Here is a 17801-nt window from a genome sequence, read left to right as displayed (position 1 = left end):
TGCTAATAACTCTGGAGTAATTAGAGAGAGCTTACGACTAGTAGAAATTTAGATGCCAGGGAAAAACAAAGACTAGAATCAGATAACTGGTTTCATAGGATGTTCAATTGGTCACATGGCTAACAACCCTTCTATCTGCTATAGCTGGACCTTTAATCCTCCTCCTCTTCTTGTTAACTTTTGGCCCATGTTTCCTCGATTTCTTGTTTGCATATATAAGGAAGAGAATTAATTCTATTAAACTTTTAGTATTACAATATAGAGGCTATGAGCAAATTCCACATGAAGAATCAAGGATTTGATTTTCTGCTAAGGCCAGTGGAGAATGTGTTGACTGGAAAATTACTGCTTGGCTATCACCCATGGGAACATCATAGGCTATCACCCATGGGAACATAACATTCTAACACTCAGCTTTCTGCTTCTGGATCCCCACTTGCACAACCGACCTGTGGGTTGACAGGTAGTGAATAAGAGAAAAATAGACCTTTGTGTTTAAGACAGAGTGAGGAATGGGATTTAGGGCTTAAAAAGCCTGTACCTCTACCTTTTGGGGCTGCTTAATTCGGGGTCTGCGTACCCCTGGCAGACCCAGCTGGCTGAATAAAGAGTATGTTTCCTATAACTCACTGATTTCTGGTGGTCCGTGTGTCTTTCGGGGGCTGGCGGCTACAACATTTTCCCACACATCTGTTGATTGATAGCTTGCTGTCCAACTAATGTTCTTATCTTTGTAGCTGTGTGGGAATAACAAGACTGTGAAAAACTGCTTATGTTACAACTGGAGCTCAGCCTTTGGATAGGAATCAGCTGAGCAGGTGCCAGCATCAATAAGTGCTGCTCTCTGCTTATAGCCTAGGTGTCCTGTCTCTCTGTTCGAGAATCCTATAATGGTGCTGATAACGCCAAAGTCGCGGGTTCTACAAAACAAACGACCTGTAAGACCAGCGGTCTGGAAATTCCTTCCCCCTCACGGCCCCCCACCCGAAGCTCCTCCTCCCCATCCTGAGGAAGGAAGCACATGTGAAACCTCAGACAAAGGAATCACGTGTCCCTTGCACGGGCACTGCAGAAGTATAAACTGTAATAATCTAACCAGAGCAAGCTCGTGCATGCAGATCTTGCCCCACGTGCTCCGCCAGCCTAATAAATTCTCCTTCCTCTAACAAAGTTGTCTGAGTGTCCGAATTCCTCCATTGGGTGTCGCTTCCTGCAACATGCTTATCTTTAGTTTGCCTGAAGCCAGGGGGCGTGTGACTGTCAGGCCTGCTGCCTTGGGCCCTGAAGTTCGCAGGTCAGTGAAACAAAGTTCAGGTCTCCCTTAGGGTGCCTATTCCATTTTTGAAAAGCTGCCCACATAGTTCGAAGCAGAGCTGAAGACAAGCTCTTTCTCCGTGGTTTGCTGAACGGGGCAGGGAGGGTCAATGCCGCACATTCCCAGGCTGGGTTCCCTCAGGTGACTTCAGGACCTGTCACCTGTGAGGCCCTTGGCCTCCCACCTTATTTCCTGCCATGTCTGTGAGTGGGCAGCTTTCCGTACCAACAGCCTGGCCTGCTCCATCTCCACGCGCGACTAGGTTGTGTGTGCCAGAAGCGTGCCCTGTTCCAGCAGGGGCTTCCCGAAGGTGACATGGACTTCACCTGTGGACTCAGGAGACACAGCTCGAGACATGGGGCTGGGCCCTGCGGAGGCGGTGGGTGGAGCACACAGGAGAGGGCAGGGAGTGGAAGAGGAGAGTGCAGCCATCTGCTGGTTTGCCAGCTCTCTGCCGCAGGATCTTCCAGTGGGAGGATCCAGACGCAGACAACATTCATGTGCACTGCAGAGCTAGTTAGCATGGTGGCTGCACAGATGACTTCAAGGAATCCGTTTACTCCAGTGATTCAGCCCCCACTGGGCTGCCTGGCAAGAACGGTTCTTTTTAGATCTAAGCCAGCGTCTCACCCAGGGAATTAGGTGGTATCTGTGGACACCTCACACGGGTGGGGAGAGTGCGTCCTCTGCTGACCGAGGCCTGCCTTTACTCCCTGGGGCGCCTTAGGGAGCAAAGTCTAGGTGCCAAATCTGGGTGCCAGAGCTCCATGGTGAGAAACTTATTTCAAGGGGCAGTCTAGAGAGAGTCTTTGAAAGTCATGAGCAACCAAAAGAGGTCATAAGGGATTCTTTTTTACCTTTGTTTTTAGTTTACTTTTAATTTGTTGTTTTGTTTTCTCCTTTAGTTTTAACTAAAAGCAATTATTACACAAATAATATATCTCGTGGCAGAAAAAGTATAATTGTCAACCAAAAAAAAGGGACAAAAATAGAAACACCTGACATCTCATTGTCTAGTTACTTACAGTGGACATTTGGTGGCTATCCTTGTAGACTTTTTGTATGCATGAACATAGATATGCATTTTTTATAAAAATGGAATCATATGCTACATATTTTTCGTCTTTTTTTTTTTCATTTAAGAGTAAACAGTGAACACCTCTCTCTGTTAATAAATGCAGTCCGTCAGCATCACCAGGGTTTATCTGAGCAGGCTCTAATTATTAGCCTTCTGGGTTGTCCCCAACATTTTGCTATTAAAATCAGTGCTGCGATGAACCTCCTAGAATCAAATCTTATGTAGACTCCTAATCATTCCCTTGCAACCAAGTCCTGTGAACATGGCTGCCGCGTCAGCGCTCTGCCCCCTGAAGACTTCTGGCCCGTGGGGTCAGAATGCTCTGCGGGAAGGCTGCTCTGAGTTTCAGTGTGGGATGGGGCTGAGGTTCCATACAAGGGAGTATTTTTATTTTTTTTTTTAAAAAGCAGATTGGTCTCGACTTGAAGGGCTGTAAACCACAGTGTTGCTCAGTAATCTAAACACATGCCCGCCTGTGTTCTTTGTATAGTTTCCTGTGAGACATTGGATCTCAAAGATTTGCTTCATGTTTGTGAAATTGATACCAGTGATCTGGATGACTTGACTGTTCCCAGCAATAGCTCTCCCTCGGGTGGGCTTCCAACCTTTGAGGGGATCGCAGTAGGATAAAGTTTTCTGGACATGCCCAGAGAAGAAAGTAGTAGAATAGGGCTAGATGCTGGAACTCAAGAGACAGAAGCCACCCAAGTGGTTTCTTCTTGGTATCTGATTTTTAAAGACGGGTTGGTGGCAGGACTGGCCCTCGGCAGCCGGTGACCCTTGGACCTTGGAACCCTGCCCTCTCCTGCCACAGCGCCCAGCCTTTTTGTTCTGGTCTCAACCGAGTGAGGCCTGTTCTCTGAATTTCGAGTTGAGCAAAGTAGCAGACACAAAGCAAAATCAGGGACAAAGCTTCTTGGCGAGAATACCTTGCCTCGCCTGCTAAGTTGGCTCTCAGAAGAAAAGTTAGGATCTAAGTAACAAAACAGACGGGTGGCTCTGGGTCAGATCCGGGGACCGGGGGAAGCACCAGTCAGGTGGGCCTTCGTGAGGGCCAGGGCCCTCTCCGAGGACCCGTTCAGCCGCCGGCAGTGATGGGTCCTGCCGGGGCCCTGTCTGCCCTGGGCGATCTCGGAGCCTCGGCCAGCGCCCCGGACCGTGTTCTCTTTGGGCAGGCGCACCTGCTCAAACAGGACTTCCCCGTGGCCACCTGCAGGACCCAAACGGTTCCTCGTTCCCATTTTCCCTGGGTGTGTTTATCCCTTGCCTCAGTTCAGGTCACTGGCTGGCAGTACGCCTGCTTTTTATTCAGCCTTCCAACTGGGACATGGTTGGGAGGAGAGCGAGAAGGAGCTTATCAAAGATGGAAAATAAATCACTGACGTACAATGTCAAATGAATGTTTGCCATTCCTCTTCTAAAACACATGACTACCATAAGCTGGAACTCCCTAGGAATATGTGACGAACAACGTAGGGATCCTGTGGAAACACCGAAAGTCAACATGTGAACACCGTCAGCAGACAGAAGGAGCCCGCGTGGGAATCTCCAGGCCTGGAGGTCAGCTGTCCACCGGGATCTAGAAGGAAGGTTTGGAATGTACTTCCTGCCTTGGTCCTGCGTGGCCTTCTCATCTCACAGATTCTGGCTTCTCTTCTAAGTTTAGAAGAAAAAAAAAGTATAAATGCCTGTCTGAAATTTGGTTGAGATTCACGTATGGAAATGAAAAGCACATGGTCCCCCAGATGTCATCGTGCCCTTAGAGGTGTTGCATCGGGATGTGTCCTAGGCCCAGACCCACGCACAGAGGAGAGTGGCTCAGGGGCCAACTGGGCACATCCTCCAGCCCGTACACCGTCAGAGGCCGGATGACTTCTGTCCCCAGGGTACCCATGGGAACCAAGAGCACAGACTGCCACTGGAGGCGTGGGGCATGTGGGGCTGTTTTTCCGGTAAACACAGAGTTGGCAGCAAGGATCCAGGGTGCCTGCCAGGAAAGGAGAGAGACAGACCCTCATCATCTGACGCCAGGGCCATCAGATCTCTTCACAGACACTGTCCTGGCCCAGGAAAGCTGAAGCCAGCAAGCAGACAGAGCTCTTTAAGACTTCACATAATCAGATAAACATGTGCAGGCTCTGGACCAGAAATAAGAGCGACTGGTTTTTGTCCCAGGGAAGAATGAATCCAACATCGTAAGAGCAATTAAGAAGGAAAGTGCCACCCCGAGTTGAAAATATAAAGACAAGAGGCGGAAAACCGCCGGTCCGCCCCGGCGGCCCCTTCTGCGATTCTTGTAGGCGGCATAAACACAATGGCTTTGGGCACAGGCTTCAGAATCAGGCAAACGCTTAATTCTGGATTCCCTACTTGCTTGGGGTCGTGGGGGCTGGTACCTTAAGTCACTTTTCTGACCTGGTTTCCTCCTCTGTAAAATGGGGGTAATAATATGTACGTCCTGGGGAGGCGTGGGGACTCAGCAGGGTGAGGTCCCTGCAGAGCTCATGGGGGCCCTGCAGGGACGATGTGATGAACACAAAGCAGGGTAATCGCTACCCCTTCTGGTGTAGACACCTCATCGGGCAACAGGGGGCGCCACTGAGGAAGTGACCTTCTGCCTTTCCAAGGGAGATGCCCCAGGTAGACTGAAGAGAGTTGGGGAGCGAGTGAGATTCCTACACCTGCCACATGTGCGGCCATCCGGTGACTCATGTAGAACCTCTGGTTCTCCCAGGGTTTGCAGCCTCTGCTGGAAGCACCGACAGCAGCTTTGGTATCAGCTGGAAAAGGAGCCGCCCCTGCTGTTGTTTCCCAGGGCGGAGAGAGACACGCTCACCGACACAGGCCCACCCGAGTGGGAATACAAACAAACTCCAGGCCGAACACCTGAGACCCACACCACCTGTGACCGTGTATGACCTCGAAGCCGTCCTCGTCTCTGATGGAAGACGACGTTGGTGGCGTCTGACAAGGTAACCTGAGTGACGGCACATTCTGCTTAGAGATGGCAAGGGTCCTGCATTCCCTGTGCAGTAGGGACCACGTGGGGCCTGGCAAGGGTCTGGCCTGCTAAGGAATCCCTGGTACCTGGGGCTCTATCACAGCCAAACAGGGGCGGGCCTTCCGTTCCAGGGGTGGAACCGGCCCTTGGGCCATCCCGTCCTCGGTGCTGTCCCGCACCAGGAGCTCCACGTTTCCTGTGTCTAGAGCAGAACAGTCCAATACCTGAAAAGGAAGAGAAACCCAATGACAACTCTCAGGTTCATAATTAAAACTTCAAATACCCGGAAGCACGTGCCGAGGTCCTCTACCACCCTCATGAAAATTCTTCCTCTCCCCAGAGAAATGCAAAGACACAAACATTTTGAATGCAGTATTTCACAGCCCCTGAAGCCCAGCCATGGACCTTTGTTGACACAAAGGACACTGGAGCTGGTGGGCCAGAGACTGACAGGAGCCAGCCAGGCTCGTGCCTCACCCAGCTCCTGTCTTCCCCAGACCTCCATCCGGGCCGCTTTCCTGCTCCAGCCCCAGCCGCCTGCCCATTAGAAGTTTAAGTTTGTATTGGTGCTTCTGAATCCAGTGCAGGGTGGAAGGAACCTGTGTACGGGAGGGTGACCGACGTTCCTAAGGAGGACGAGGACATCCTCGCACTCGGAGGAGAACTTTAGAGAAGGCACCTCTGGAGCAGACAGAGACACGCCCACGAGTTCACGCACTTGGCGGTGGTCAGTCTCCCGGGGTGGGAAGAGGTCCCAGAGTCCTTTGGCCTTGGCTTTCTCCTAGCACAGTGGGTGATCTAGTTTTATTCTGGCCTGTGGGAAATGATGAAAGGGGTTGGAGAGAAGAGGGTAGGCAGACAGCCCAAGACGAAGTGGTTGCTGAAAATAATGATGTGCGTCTGCGCCATCAGGCTGGATCTGGGGGTGGCATGAGGAGGACCGGGATGGCCGGGTCTGAGCAGTGATGGCAGCCCGCGGTTCGGTCCGAGTCTGCATATCCCATACATCCCACCAACCTCGCCTCCCGTCACCGTTGGCCTTAGTTATGTAGGAATGAATGTTCTCCACGAGCACAGGAGAATGAAGGATCCTTTAGCACGCCCGAGAGGGACCGGGCCCAGGACCCGCAGCTGCAGCCTCAGCTGCTCTGACATGGTGCGTAAGGAGATTGCCTGAACTAGCTTCCTTTTTGAGGCGTAACCTCATTCCTAGGACACGTAATCCCAGATTTCTGAACATAGATCTTGCCTAGGTAACCAGGAAGTCTAGCCTGGGGGTCAGGAGCTCAGGCCTTCAGCCGGATCCAGCTCGACCACACCTGGCTGGGAGACCTTGGCCAAGACCCTGGCTCTCCACATTTCTGTTTCCTCATCTGGGAAATGGGATGTGACCACCCACCCCATCAGTCAGGACTGCTGAGTTGTAGCGATAGCAACGGACTGTGGCTAACTAAAGGAAAAAAGGAACCCAATGGAAGGTTATGGGGAGCTCAGATTAGAAGACGAGGCTCACCACTGACCAGTGACCCAGGGAGCCTACAGGACCGTCACAACAGGATACTCAGCCGTCCTGTGGGGCCCGCTGCTGCGGAATGAGAGTGCCAGCTGTTTTCTGTCTCGAAAATGCTGTGCGCTCTTCTAGTCCCTGGAAGCGACAGTCTGGCCGGCCTCGCTTGGCTCACATGCCCACTTCTTGGCCAGGGAGGGCTGGGCTGGCACCGTACCTGACAGTTCTGTATGCAGCCGAAGCGGGGAGGGAGCGCCCTCAAATGAAACCGGGGCGCTGCTACCAAGAGAAAGGGGAATGGACACCAGGCAGCCCAAAGCCAGCCAATGGCCAAAGCACCCACCTCAGGGGGTTGCTGTGAAGAGTAAATGAAACGACGTGGAATTACAAAGTGCCTGACACGGACGCTGGCGGGCCGCACTAAGTATTAGTGATTGTGGACGTAATCACCACCGCTTCTCACTGGGAGGGTGCCTGAACTGATGTCTTTTACATGTGCACTGGGCCTGGTCTCAATGACACGTTCTAGAATCTGTCCATGCACTTGTCTCATTGTTTAGGTGAAGCTAATTAGCTCAGATGCGATGTGAGGAAGGGCAGATTAATTGGAACAAATAAAGTAGGACGGGAAGGGAGAAGGAAGCAAGCGAGTTCTGAGAAGAGGCAGAATGAGGAACTGAATATATCCTTTGGGTGGGTGGGGGGGACCCAGAATTTGAGCCCAGAGGATTTGGATTTGAATCCAGGTGCTGTTCTTTCTAGCTGTGTCCCTAGACAAATCCGTTTCCTTACCTTTAAGTTGAGGTGAATAATGCTTACTTCACAGGATTTGTGAAATGCATTGTAAATGGCCAAATACTTCTCATTTATGGGTAGTAATGACACTTTAGATAAAAGCCGTGAGCTACAACTTTACCACTATACCCCAAAATCCTAGTGATGATTCCCATTCAGGTATAACTAGAAGTAGAATGGTCACCAATCTAGGTTTTTCCTAGGGGTGGATTTTGGAGTGTGGGGGAGTTTCTTGCATGAGTGTTTGCTTTTCCGGTGCTTCTGTGCAGCCGGTGGGCTTGCGTCCTCAGGTGGGCGAGGATTAAGTGTGTTGGCCAGCAGGTGGGGAAAGGGCATTTCACACATTAAAGACGGGCGCATAGATTGGTAAAACCTCTTGAATGAAAATTTGGCAATATTTATTAAAACTCTAAGTGGCCTCATTCTTGGACCAGTATTTTTACTTCAAGAATTTATCCCATAGAAACAGTAAGCGTACACGGAAAGAAAAAAAAACCCAGCCTTCAATGCACCAGGATCCAGGCCCTGGTTCTTATGCTGGGGTACTCCCTCACTGTGTACATTTTGGTGGAATCAAGGCCAAGGCCACCGCTGAAGGTGAGGGGGCCAGACGCGCCCCCCTCCCTGCTTCCTGGCAATGAAGGCATGAGCACGGGACCTGTGCCCAGCCAGCCGAAAATGCCCACCTCCAGTGCCAAGCCCTGAGGACGCGTCCAGGGGAGACCTCCTGGCTGGCTGCTCTTGTGGTCGTACGCCTGCAGCCCACCTTCCAGGCATCTATCGTCTTCCGCCTCCCTGTCCATGTAGCAGGTAGCTAATGGCCTTGGCTCCTTAAGTGACCCAGAGTTGGCGTCTGTGACTTGCATGTAGACTGCTGAGACACCCAGTGTCCCTCAGCCTGTGGGAGGGCAGACAAATTCTGGTGCATACACACTGCAGAACCTCTCGGAGGTCAATCTCTAGGTGCTGGCATGGGAAGGTAATATATCATCGAGTTAAATAAGCAAGGAGGAGATCCGAATGTACAGGATGATTCCATTACGACACAGGAGTAATAACATGTTAGTATATAATACTGAAAAGATTAGGCTGGCAGCCTAATAACCAAATTGTTGACAGTGATTATCTCAGAGGGCAGAGAATTTTAGAGAACACTTTCTTTCTATGTTATGTACTTTGGTCATGTTTGAGCTTTGGTTAATTTTGCAATAGGTTTGTAACTAGAAAAAAGTGATAGTTATTTTTTTAAAAGTAGATGATAGTTGTATTAGAGGCAAAATATGTGCTCCTGAAGACCTCAAATAACTTAAAAACTAAGACGAGCCAAGACTAATCCTGACAAAGAAGAGTGGGTATTAAATGGTTTCTCTGCTAAAGTGGTGTCATCATGTGACAACAGCACAAACACAGGTTATAACTGATTTGGCCCTTTAGCTTGACATTACGGTATCTTTAAAGAGAGACTTTATTAATTGATGTATTTAATATCATACTGTTTCAAATTTACATAATTCAAATATGCATAATGAGCCCATCTGCCCCAGGGTTCTAAACCATAGACAAGGAATTCCTGGTAATGGTGGAAATCAAACATAATTCAACCCAGCTCCTCTGTCCCTTCACTGCTTGGGGAGGGAACAGATATGCTCAGTGGACAAGCTGAGGTCCTACCACCTTAACAAAGCCTTACCAGCTCTCGAAATGCTGCTTTATCTTGAGGTCTTTGACTGGTGGGGAAGGGGTCTAGCTCTCTGCCATGGCCCAGTGACTCTGTGACTCTGGCTCAGGGGGGTACACGAGTCACTCCATAAACTGCGTCAGCCGCTGCTCCCACTCCCGGACTGGTGGGGAAAGGCCCTCTCTGGAGAGATACCAGAAGCTCCCTTTGAGGCACGAGCTGGGGAAGATTCTGGCCTGTGGACCAGCCCAGGTGTGGCAGGACTGCGTTATCGGTTTTGTGGCATCTCCTTGAAAACCCGGAACCCTTCTTTGATTGCAAAGTCCCATGCCAAGTTAGACATAAATTCAGTCAGCTTTCCACTTTGTTCAGTGGTTGCCAAGCTTGCCTGCCCTAAACAGAAGCAAAGAAAAAGAAATGTGATTACTTCCAAACAGCTCTTAATAATGCTGCTAACATATGATAATAGCGTTATTGTATCAGCAGCTACCAGCGTTTGCTGAGCCCTTGCCATGTACCAGACATGGTGTTAAGTGCTTTACTTGTGTTATTATAGCTCACTGAATTCCTGAAGCAACATGACTGTTTTAATCCCCGCTTTAAGACAAGGATTTGAGTCTCGGAGACGGAAGAGATGCGCCCAAGCTTTCATTAGTGGGCTGGAAGTCAGAAGGTGAACTCAGCTGGCCTGCTTCCTGCTCTTTATCTCTTCTTTTCCTGAGGAAACTGAGTTAAATCAGCAACACTCCGAATTACTTCTGCTGTTACCAGGGGGTTACAGGAAGCTCTGCTTTAGCCTAGACTGCCCCCACTATGAAACTGATAACAGTGTCACAAATGATTAGATTAACGACCAGTTTCTGGGCACCATTTTGTTAGATCCACACCATCATCGGCATCGCGGATCTCACTCTAGTCATGCTCTCACTCTCTCTTTTGCTCTAATAGGCTCATCAAGACTTTTTTTTAAAGGATTTAAGTTGGTTTTTTTTTTTTTTTTTTTAATTAAGGTAGAGTGTACATACATCCCCTTTACAAAGTGTAATACTTTGTGAGTTTAGTCAGGTAAATACCACAGCCATCAAGATACAGAATACTCCCATCATCCCAAAATTTCCACAGTGTCCCATTGTACCCAACCCTTTCCCCAGCCCCTGGTGACACTGATCTCTGTTCTCACAGTCCGTGGGAACGTCACAAACATACCACACGGCCCTTAATCTTTGGGTGAGGCTCTTCTCACTCAGTGTACCGTGTCTGAGATCCGCCCAAGGAGTTGTGGGTATCCTGTCTCCTTACGCTGGGCTTTTATACAGCCAGTTTTCCTGGGTTATTTTCAGCATTTCCATGTTCTAAAGTGACTGTTTTCCACATTCTTTTTGGATCTTCACAGAGGCCTATTTTTCTACTGACTCTTGCCATGGCCAACTACTCAAAAGCCATTTTCATGCAGCTTTGGTGTTAAAGATATTATGCTATTCCTTACAAATGAGGAACCAAATCCATCGGCTACATAGTAGAGAATGCAGACCACCAGACCTCAACAAGTCTTTACTCAGCGCCTTTTAGGTGCTGGGTACAGATCCAAGCCCTGGGGAACCAGTTAGGACCCAGACAGCAGCTTCCTGGAGTCACTGATACATAGTGAGGGCTGATGAGCACAAGTGGGCTCCCTCTTCCCTTCACTTCTCAGACTGTACATGCCACTTCGAAGGGAAGGACACCTCCCTTAAAATCACTGTTATTCATAATGATTTTCTTTTTCTACCAGAGAATACACAGTATTTTCTTAATTTTCTCCTCCTTAATTGAGTCTCGATCTCAGAGTGCTGCTTTCTTTGTCTCTTGGAAAGTCACTTGAATGAGCTTGCGTTGATTTAAAGCTACAGCTTTTAGTATATTTTCCAAAATGCAGAGACCGCATCACAGGCCTCCTCCTAAGTTGCAGTCACAAGCATTCTTTCCTTTCTAGAATGTTAGCAGCCATCTGTAAGAAATCTAGTCTTCGGCATCCACTTATTACTAAAGGATGGTGACATAGACTTGGGGTGGTATAGACAGTCAATCAGTCCCAGGGTTCTGGGCACTATCATCCTCCTCACAATCTAAAGATGAGCTGAAGTCTCCTGTGAATGGCACCAGTTTCAGAACACCTCTGAAACGGAGGTGCCTTCTCTAAACCCCACTTTCCAGGGTGATACCAAACATCGCAACTGTTCGAATAGAGAAATGATTTTAGAGAAGGCATGAGAAATAATTTTGGTGTCCGCATAGTTTTCGCTGCCCCCTCATCGAATGTTTTTATGACAGCCCCCCTTGTCCATGGGGGATAAGTTCTAGGAGCGTCCCAAACCCTACGTATGCCATGTTTGTTTTCCTCTGCATACACTCCTTTCCTTTAAAGGAGGCACTTTACGGCTACCCTCTGGCATATCTGAATTGCCAGCATCACTACTCAAGCTTGGGGGCCATTATTAAATAAAACAAGGGTGACTTGAACACAAGCAATATGATACTGTGACAGGGATCCGATGAACCAAGGTGGCTACTAAGTGACTAGAGAGCGAGGAGCATCTACAGCTTGGAGACAAAGGGAGGATTCACGAGGTGGGGGGGACCAAGTGGGATGGAGTGAGATTTCATCAGGCCACTCACTCAGACCGTCGCAAAATTTAAAACTTATTATTTATTTCTGGAATTTTCCATTTAACATTTTTGGACCACAGTTGACTGCAGGTAATTGAAACTACAGACGGGGGACCACTGTATACTATTCTTTTAAAAACTAGATTTTGCCACTTTTATGTGAGAAAACTAAGCCACTTCCTCAGTAGCCTGGCCGGCGTCCCGGGAGGCAGGGAAGTGACTGGCAGGATCAGTGGGGGCAGAGGCCCCAAAGCTTGCACATCTGCTTTCCTGTGTAGCAGCAAACAGCCAGGGCTGTTTTACCTCCAGGCAAGAGAAGCGGGAAGCCAAGCCAATCCACAGTATCTCAGAAACTGTTAAATAGTTTCCCCATAGGCAGATTGAGGATAATCCAGTGGGGTTTGGAGGTGTGGAGATTGGGAAACAGATAATTCAAAATCAGTTCATCTAGCCCCGGGCACTGGAGCAGAGCCCAGTGAAAACTAACTCAGCAGCATCCAGAAAATGTGTACAGGCAATCAGGCCTGTCCTCACCTGATGGACTCACGGCCATTATTCTGCTTAATTAAATGGTTCTGGTTAGTTTTCATTGCAAAGCCGCAACAAAACTTGGGAAATGGTGGCTTAGAGCTAGGGCTGTCCAAAGGAAGGGAAAACACCGTTCCTGAGAATTCCTGTTCATCGAGACCCCTATTATCAGATCAGAACTTCTCCAGACGCTGATGTTTCTGGACACCGTATTGCTCTCGCTGAGTATTGCCAGGAGCACCTAGCACTGGCTTCAGACAGGCTCAGATACTTGTGAATGAATTTTCACCGGCTGGTTCCCTATGGCACTTGCAGACCCACTGCCACTGCTGGTTTCTTTCTACTTGCCTTTCGTTTTACTCTTTCATTTTGGAAAATTTCAAAGATACACAAAAGTAGAAAGAAGCTATAATGAACCTACAGGTATTCTATCGCCCGGCTTTAACCATCATCAAAGCATGGCCAGTCCGTTTCTTTCTCTGCCATCCCTAGCCCTACTTCCCTGGGTTTTTCTGAAGTAAAAACCACACATCATCTCACCTATAAATATCTAATTTATATCTAAAAACAAAGACTTAAAAACACACACACAATAAAAAACAGGTAACCATGACTCCTTAATACCACCCACTATCTAATCAGAATTTAAATTTCATTGACTGCCTCATAAAAAAATTTTTTTTAATAAATTTTGTTTAGGCAGGGATCTAACTAAGGTCCAAACAAGTGTGTCTTTTAAAAAGTCTTTTTCAATTTATTGGTTCCTTTTGCATCTTCCTTTTTTCCCCTTGAAATTTATTTGTTGAAGAAACTGAATTGTTTGTCCTGTGAAATGTCCCAGAACCTGGACTTTGTGACTGGCTGTGCCTCAGTGGTGCTGTTTAACGTGCTCCTCTGAACCCTCTGTTTCCTGTAAGTTGGTAGTCCGCACCAGAGACTTGGTCAGATCCATGTTCATCTTTGGGGGGAGGCATGCAATGTCTGGCTGTCTCCCTCTTGATGACGTTAGCACCGATGATGCTTTTTTCCAGACCCATTAATGCATCATGGGGGACAAATTGGTGAAATATGCTAATTCTATCAGTTTCTCTGGGATGCTCCTCTAGAGAGAAACCTTCTCCCATCGATTATTTGATTAGCCTGACATAATTTGTATAAGGCAGGATAAATGCTTGATTTTTTTTTCCCTTTATTTACCAATTTTCAGAATAATGAGTTGCTTCCTTGGCATCCTCCAAAGTCACCAATGAAACTCTGTCTCTCTGTTGTAGCAACACTCTACTCACGGATTTAAACATATTTCATGTGTTCCCATCCATTTCAGCTATCATCCTTTTTGGTGCTCCAAGTTTCCTATCGTTAGCAAGTAGAGGCCTATTCAAGTTGGCTCCCGAGTCCCTTAGATAAGGCCTCATTAGTCTCTGACAACTTCTTTACTTTCTTATACAACAAAATGGTCTCGGTTCGTCTTGTCAGTGTCCTGCCCTTGACCTGAGATCAGCCACTTCTCTAAAGCTTCCTGGTTCCTTCTAGTGGGAATGGAATTTAGAGATTATAATGGGGGTAACTGGGGGTACTTACTGCTACTGGGTCTTTTCCAGATTCTATCTGCCTTCTTTCCATACAGGAAGCAAACTTTAATTTCTCTTTCTATCTTCTTAAATAATTTAGGATATAGATTATTTCATTTGCTACCGTACAATATTTTGAATTAAAATAACAGTGTGCCATCCCCACATACATATGTAAACACTCTATAGGTGATACATGTATATACATACTCAACCAACTGCCAGCTGTAAGCAGCAATACTTAATTTTTCTTGTCCAGAGTTCAAACTTACAAGTCATAATCTAAAACTCTCAGCTAGTTTAATAAAGTATCTTCCCATGTATAGAAAAGCGCCATCAAAGAAAACAATAATCCTTTTTCTCCTTCAGCAATCCTCTTACTGGGCAATTTGGCAGCATCTATAAAAATTTTAAATGCACATACTTTCAACTCAGCAATTCTAGGAATTTATCCTTCAGATATAGTCACACATGTGAGAAAGGATGTTCACCAACCACTTATTTGTGATTGCAAAAATCTGCAAACAATCCATATGTACATCTATTGAGAGGAACTGGTTAAATAAATTACAGTATATGCATATGATGGAATATACTATAGAAATCAAAAGGAATGATGTGGATCTGTACATACTCATATGAAAGGTCTCTATGAAATATAGTTAAGTGAAAAAAAGCAAGGAATTTGCCTTATGGAGAGGTCTCAAATGCATACACACGTTACACACACACACAGACACACATACACTTTTCATAGGAATTCTTAAGCATAAAAAATTTAAAAATCAGGGTACTGAAAAATACATGTAAGATGATCACATTTTTATAAAATTTGGAGAGAGTGAAAGAAGATAGATAATACAGAAAAAAGTGGGTGGCTTGACAAACTCTTAATAGTAGCATTTATCATTGAGGAATGGTGCTGAGAAGAAAGGAAAATAATTTTATATTCTTCTTTATGATGAATTTTTATCATGTGTGTTTTTACTTCAAACATTTTATGTACATTATCTTAATAATTTTAAATTGTGTAAATATTTTAAAGACTATAACTATATAATATATACTTCATGACAAATGGTTGAATTAACTGAATCTTACAGAAGGAATCTCTGAAGTCTCTGTGGCCACAGGAGGATTTCCAGGGGGAGGAGCTGCCTCAGACCCTCATGACAGGCAGACCACCCCAATACCTGTGAGTGAGCGCTTGTAGACTCCCTGTAGGATCGCAGCCTCACGGAAAAAGGAGAAAGCCATGTAGAAGTTCCAGTTCTTAGCAGGAGGGATCCCCATGTGAAGACAGTACATCCTGAAACACTCCTCTGCAGTAGGGATGCCCAACTGAGTCAAATCGCAGTCACTCAAACCTGTAGAGACAAAGCCACCCCTGGCGGTCAATGACCCCACACTCCCCAGTGGTCACAAGTATTTAAATTCTGAAAATCACTTCCTCCCTTGGAAGTTAGCTTCACAGCTAGTTCAAAGGGTTAGCTCATTATTGCAAGGGCTCTTCCTCTCTCAGGTGGCTGGGATCCAGGCATGAAGCTATTCTTCACAAACTGGCTCTTGTATAAATTGGCAGTAAAGGAAGGAATGAGGGGCCGTCAATTCTATCTGGACCACAGTTCTGGGTGGATGCATATAACTTTTAATCAGTCATTTGATAAAGAATGGTACTGAGAGAAAGATCTCACCAACTTGTGAAAAAAAATAACAACATATAAAAAATTTAACTGATTTGCTTCACTGTAACATTTTCATGGTTTAGAAGTATATAATATATTACATTCCCAGGAATTTATCCTAGGAGTATACTTTACCCGTATAGGTAAATATATTACTACAAAGACATTCATTGCCTTTTTTGTAGAGCGGAGATAATATATTCAAAATCGGAAATAATTAAATATTCAAATAGGAATCAAACCAAATATCTCGATTAAGTCAATTCTATATGAAAAAATCCTATGCCATCATTAAAAATGATGCTGTAGAATAAATACTTAATGGCATGAAAACATGTCTAAAGTGTATAATTCAGTGGAAAAACACAGGTCATAAAATTGTATAATCACATTGTCATTTAAACAATGTATGTATACACATAGAAATTACTTGTGTGAAAGAATAAGAGGTGCCTATATGCACATCCTTCTCACTTAAAATACTCACTACACCCATTTCTCCTCATTGTGACAGAAACGTATTCCATCTGCGTTTTCTACCAAACCCACCACGACCTCAATTTCAGGCACGAGCCCAATCACTACTTCCGCTGAGTTTTCCCGAATATTTTGTGAATGGAGCTGGCTAGATACTGCTCTCTACCCCAACAGCAGTTCCTACCTCGAAGCATGGGAAAACTGGATGGCAGGTAGTGAGCCAGGCAGCTGGAGGCCACATCTGCAAGAGGGTCGCCTAAGGTAGAAAGTTCCCAGTTGAGGATAGCAAGCACCTCGGTCTTTTTGGGATGGAACAGCAGGTTGTCCAGCCTGAATCAGCCACAGAAGGGGGAGACAGCTCTAAGAAAACTGATCACTAGGGTACTCTGTGTTGGATGTCTTCTGTCAGCCTGTCTGTGCCCTGGGGGCCTGGGCTGCAGGGGCCGTGTCCACATCCACCAGCTCCCTTGCCCTCTGACTCAGTTGGGCTCAGCCAATGGGGACACCGGTAGGAGATGGGAAGGGGTTATCTATCCACCACCTCCCACTCAGATGGCTGAGGGCTGGCTGTATTCCTCCCCCAAGAGCCACAGCTTTGGGCAGGCAGCCTTCCACATGGCTACCCTCCCTGGGTTCGGGTAATTACTCCTCCCCTGTGATGGTTTTAAAGCAGGTCTGCAAATTCTTTGACACTCTTGCCACAAAAAGAAGAGTCTAATTCTTTGCCTCTTGAAGCAGTTGGCTTTTAACAATATAATGCAGGTTGAAGTGATGCTGAGTGACTCCTAAGAGTAGGTCAGAAAAGGTGATCATTTCCTGCCCAGCCCTGTCTTAGAACACACACCTGTAGAGCCCCGAGCCTCCAGGTAAGATCAGCTACCCAGAAGCTGCCATACCGGAGAGACCACGTGGGAAATCACAAAGAGACAGAGATTGGCCTGAGGAATCCCATGTCTCCTCTGTCCCAGTACCAGGCATGTGAGTGATTCCAGCCCCCTGCCTGAGAGCCACCCCGTTGAAACAAGCTACTGTCCTGTCTCCAGACTGCAGATTTGTGAGCAAGATAACTGCTGCCATTGTTTACAGCCACTCGGAGGAGTTGGTTATGCGGTGGTATTAACTGGAGCACGTGCTTGCGCCTTCAGATCTAGGGGCGGTAATAACCCCCGCTGCTGCACACGACCGCCCCTCATCATAGAGAATTATCTGGCTCAAAATGTCAGTAGTGCCAAGGCTGGAAAACCCTGCCTTAAGAAGCCACGCACAGGGAGATCCTTTGTAACGGAAATAATTCACAACTGTAAGTCGGGCCCAAATCTGTTTCTTTTCCCCTTCAGATGCCCTTCCCATCATTGTTACATTTAAGCATTCGCCCCGCCTCGTGTCTACCTGAAGGCCCCATGCACCACTGTGGTCTTCTGTTGCCTGGGAAGATGCAGCAGCAGCCATTCAATGAGCCTCTCCATTGCCGGGATGGTGCTGGTCTCTGAGGCTCGATACTGCTTAATCCAGTTTTGCAC

General features: G+C 47.0%; 1 protein-coding gene across 1 annotated transcript in view; it reads right to left on the bottom strand.

The window, feature by feature from the left end:
* Positions 1–2741: 2741 nt before the first annotated feature.
* ACAD10 (acyl-CoA dehydrogenase family member 10) overlaps positions 2742–17801 on the bottom strand; it is a 40485-nt gene continuing 25425 nt past the window's right edge. Inside the window, 12 exon segments of the mRNA XM_025045542.1 lie at positions 2742–3603; positions 4224–4345; positions 4347–4406; positions 5293–5343; positions 5345–5370; positions 5481–5618; positions 6074–6177; positions 9412–9654; positions 9657–9767; positions 15313–15486; positions 16466–16611; positions 17671–17801. The exon segment at positions 17671–17801 is cut by the window's right edge and continues 15 nt beyond it. Of these exon segments, the coding sequence (XP_024901310.1) occupies positions 3398–3603; positions 4224–4345; positions 4347–4406; positions 5293–5343; positions 5345–5370; positions 5481–5618; positions 6074–6177; positions 9412–9654; positions 9657–9767; positions 15313–15486; positions 16466–16611; positions 17671–17801 (1512 nt within the window). The 3' untranslated portion in view covers positions 2742–3397.

The sequence above is a fragment of the Pteropus alecto genome, unplaced genomic scaffold (assembly GCF_000325575.1).
Source record: "Pteropus alecto unplaced genomic scaffold, ASM32557v1 scaffold213, whole genome shotgun sequence".
NCBI lineage: Eukaryota > Metazoa > Chordata > Mammalia > Chiroptera > Pteropodidae > Pteropus > Pteropus alecto.
The sequence above is the reverse complement of the archived record's forward strand: the minus strand, read 5'-3'. Positions and strand labels throughout refer to the sequence as shown.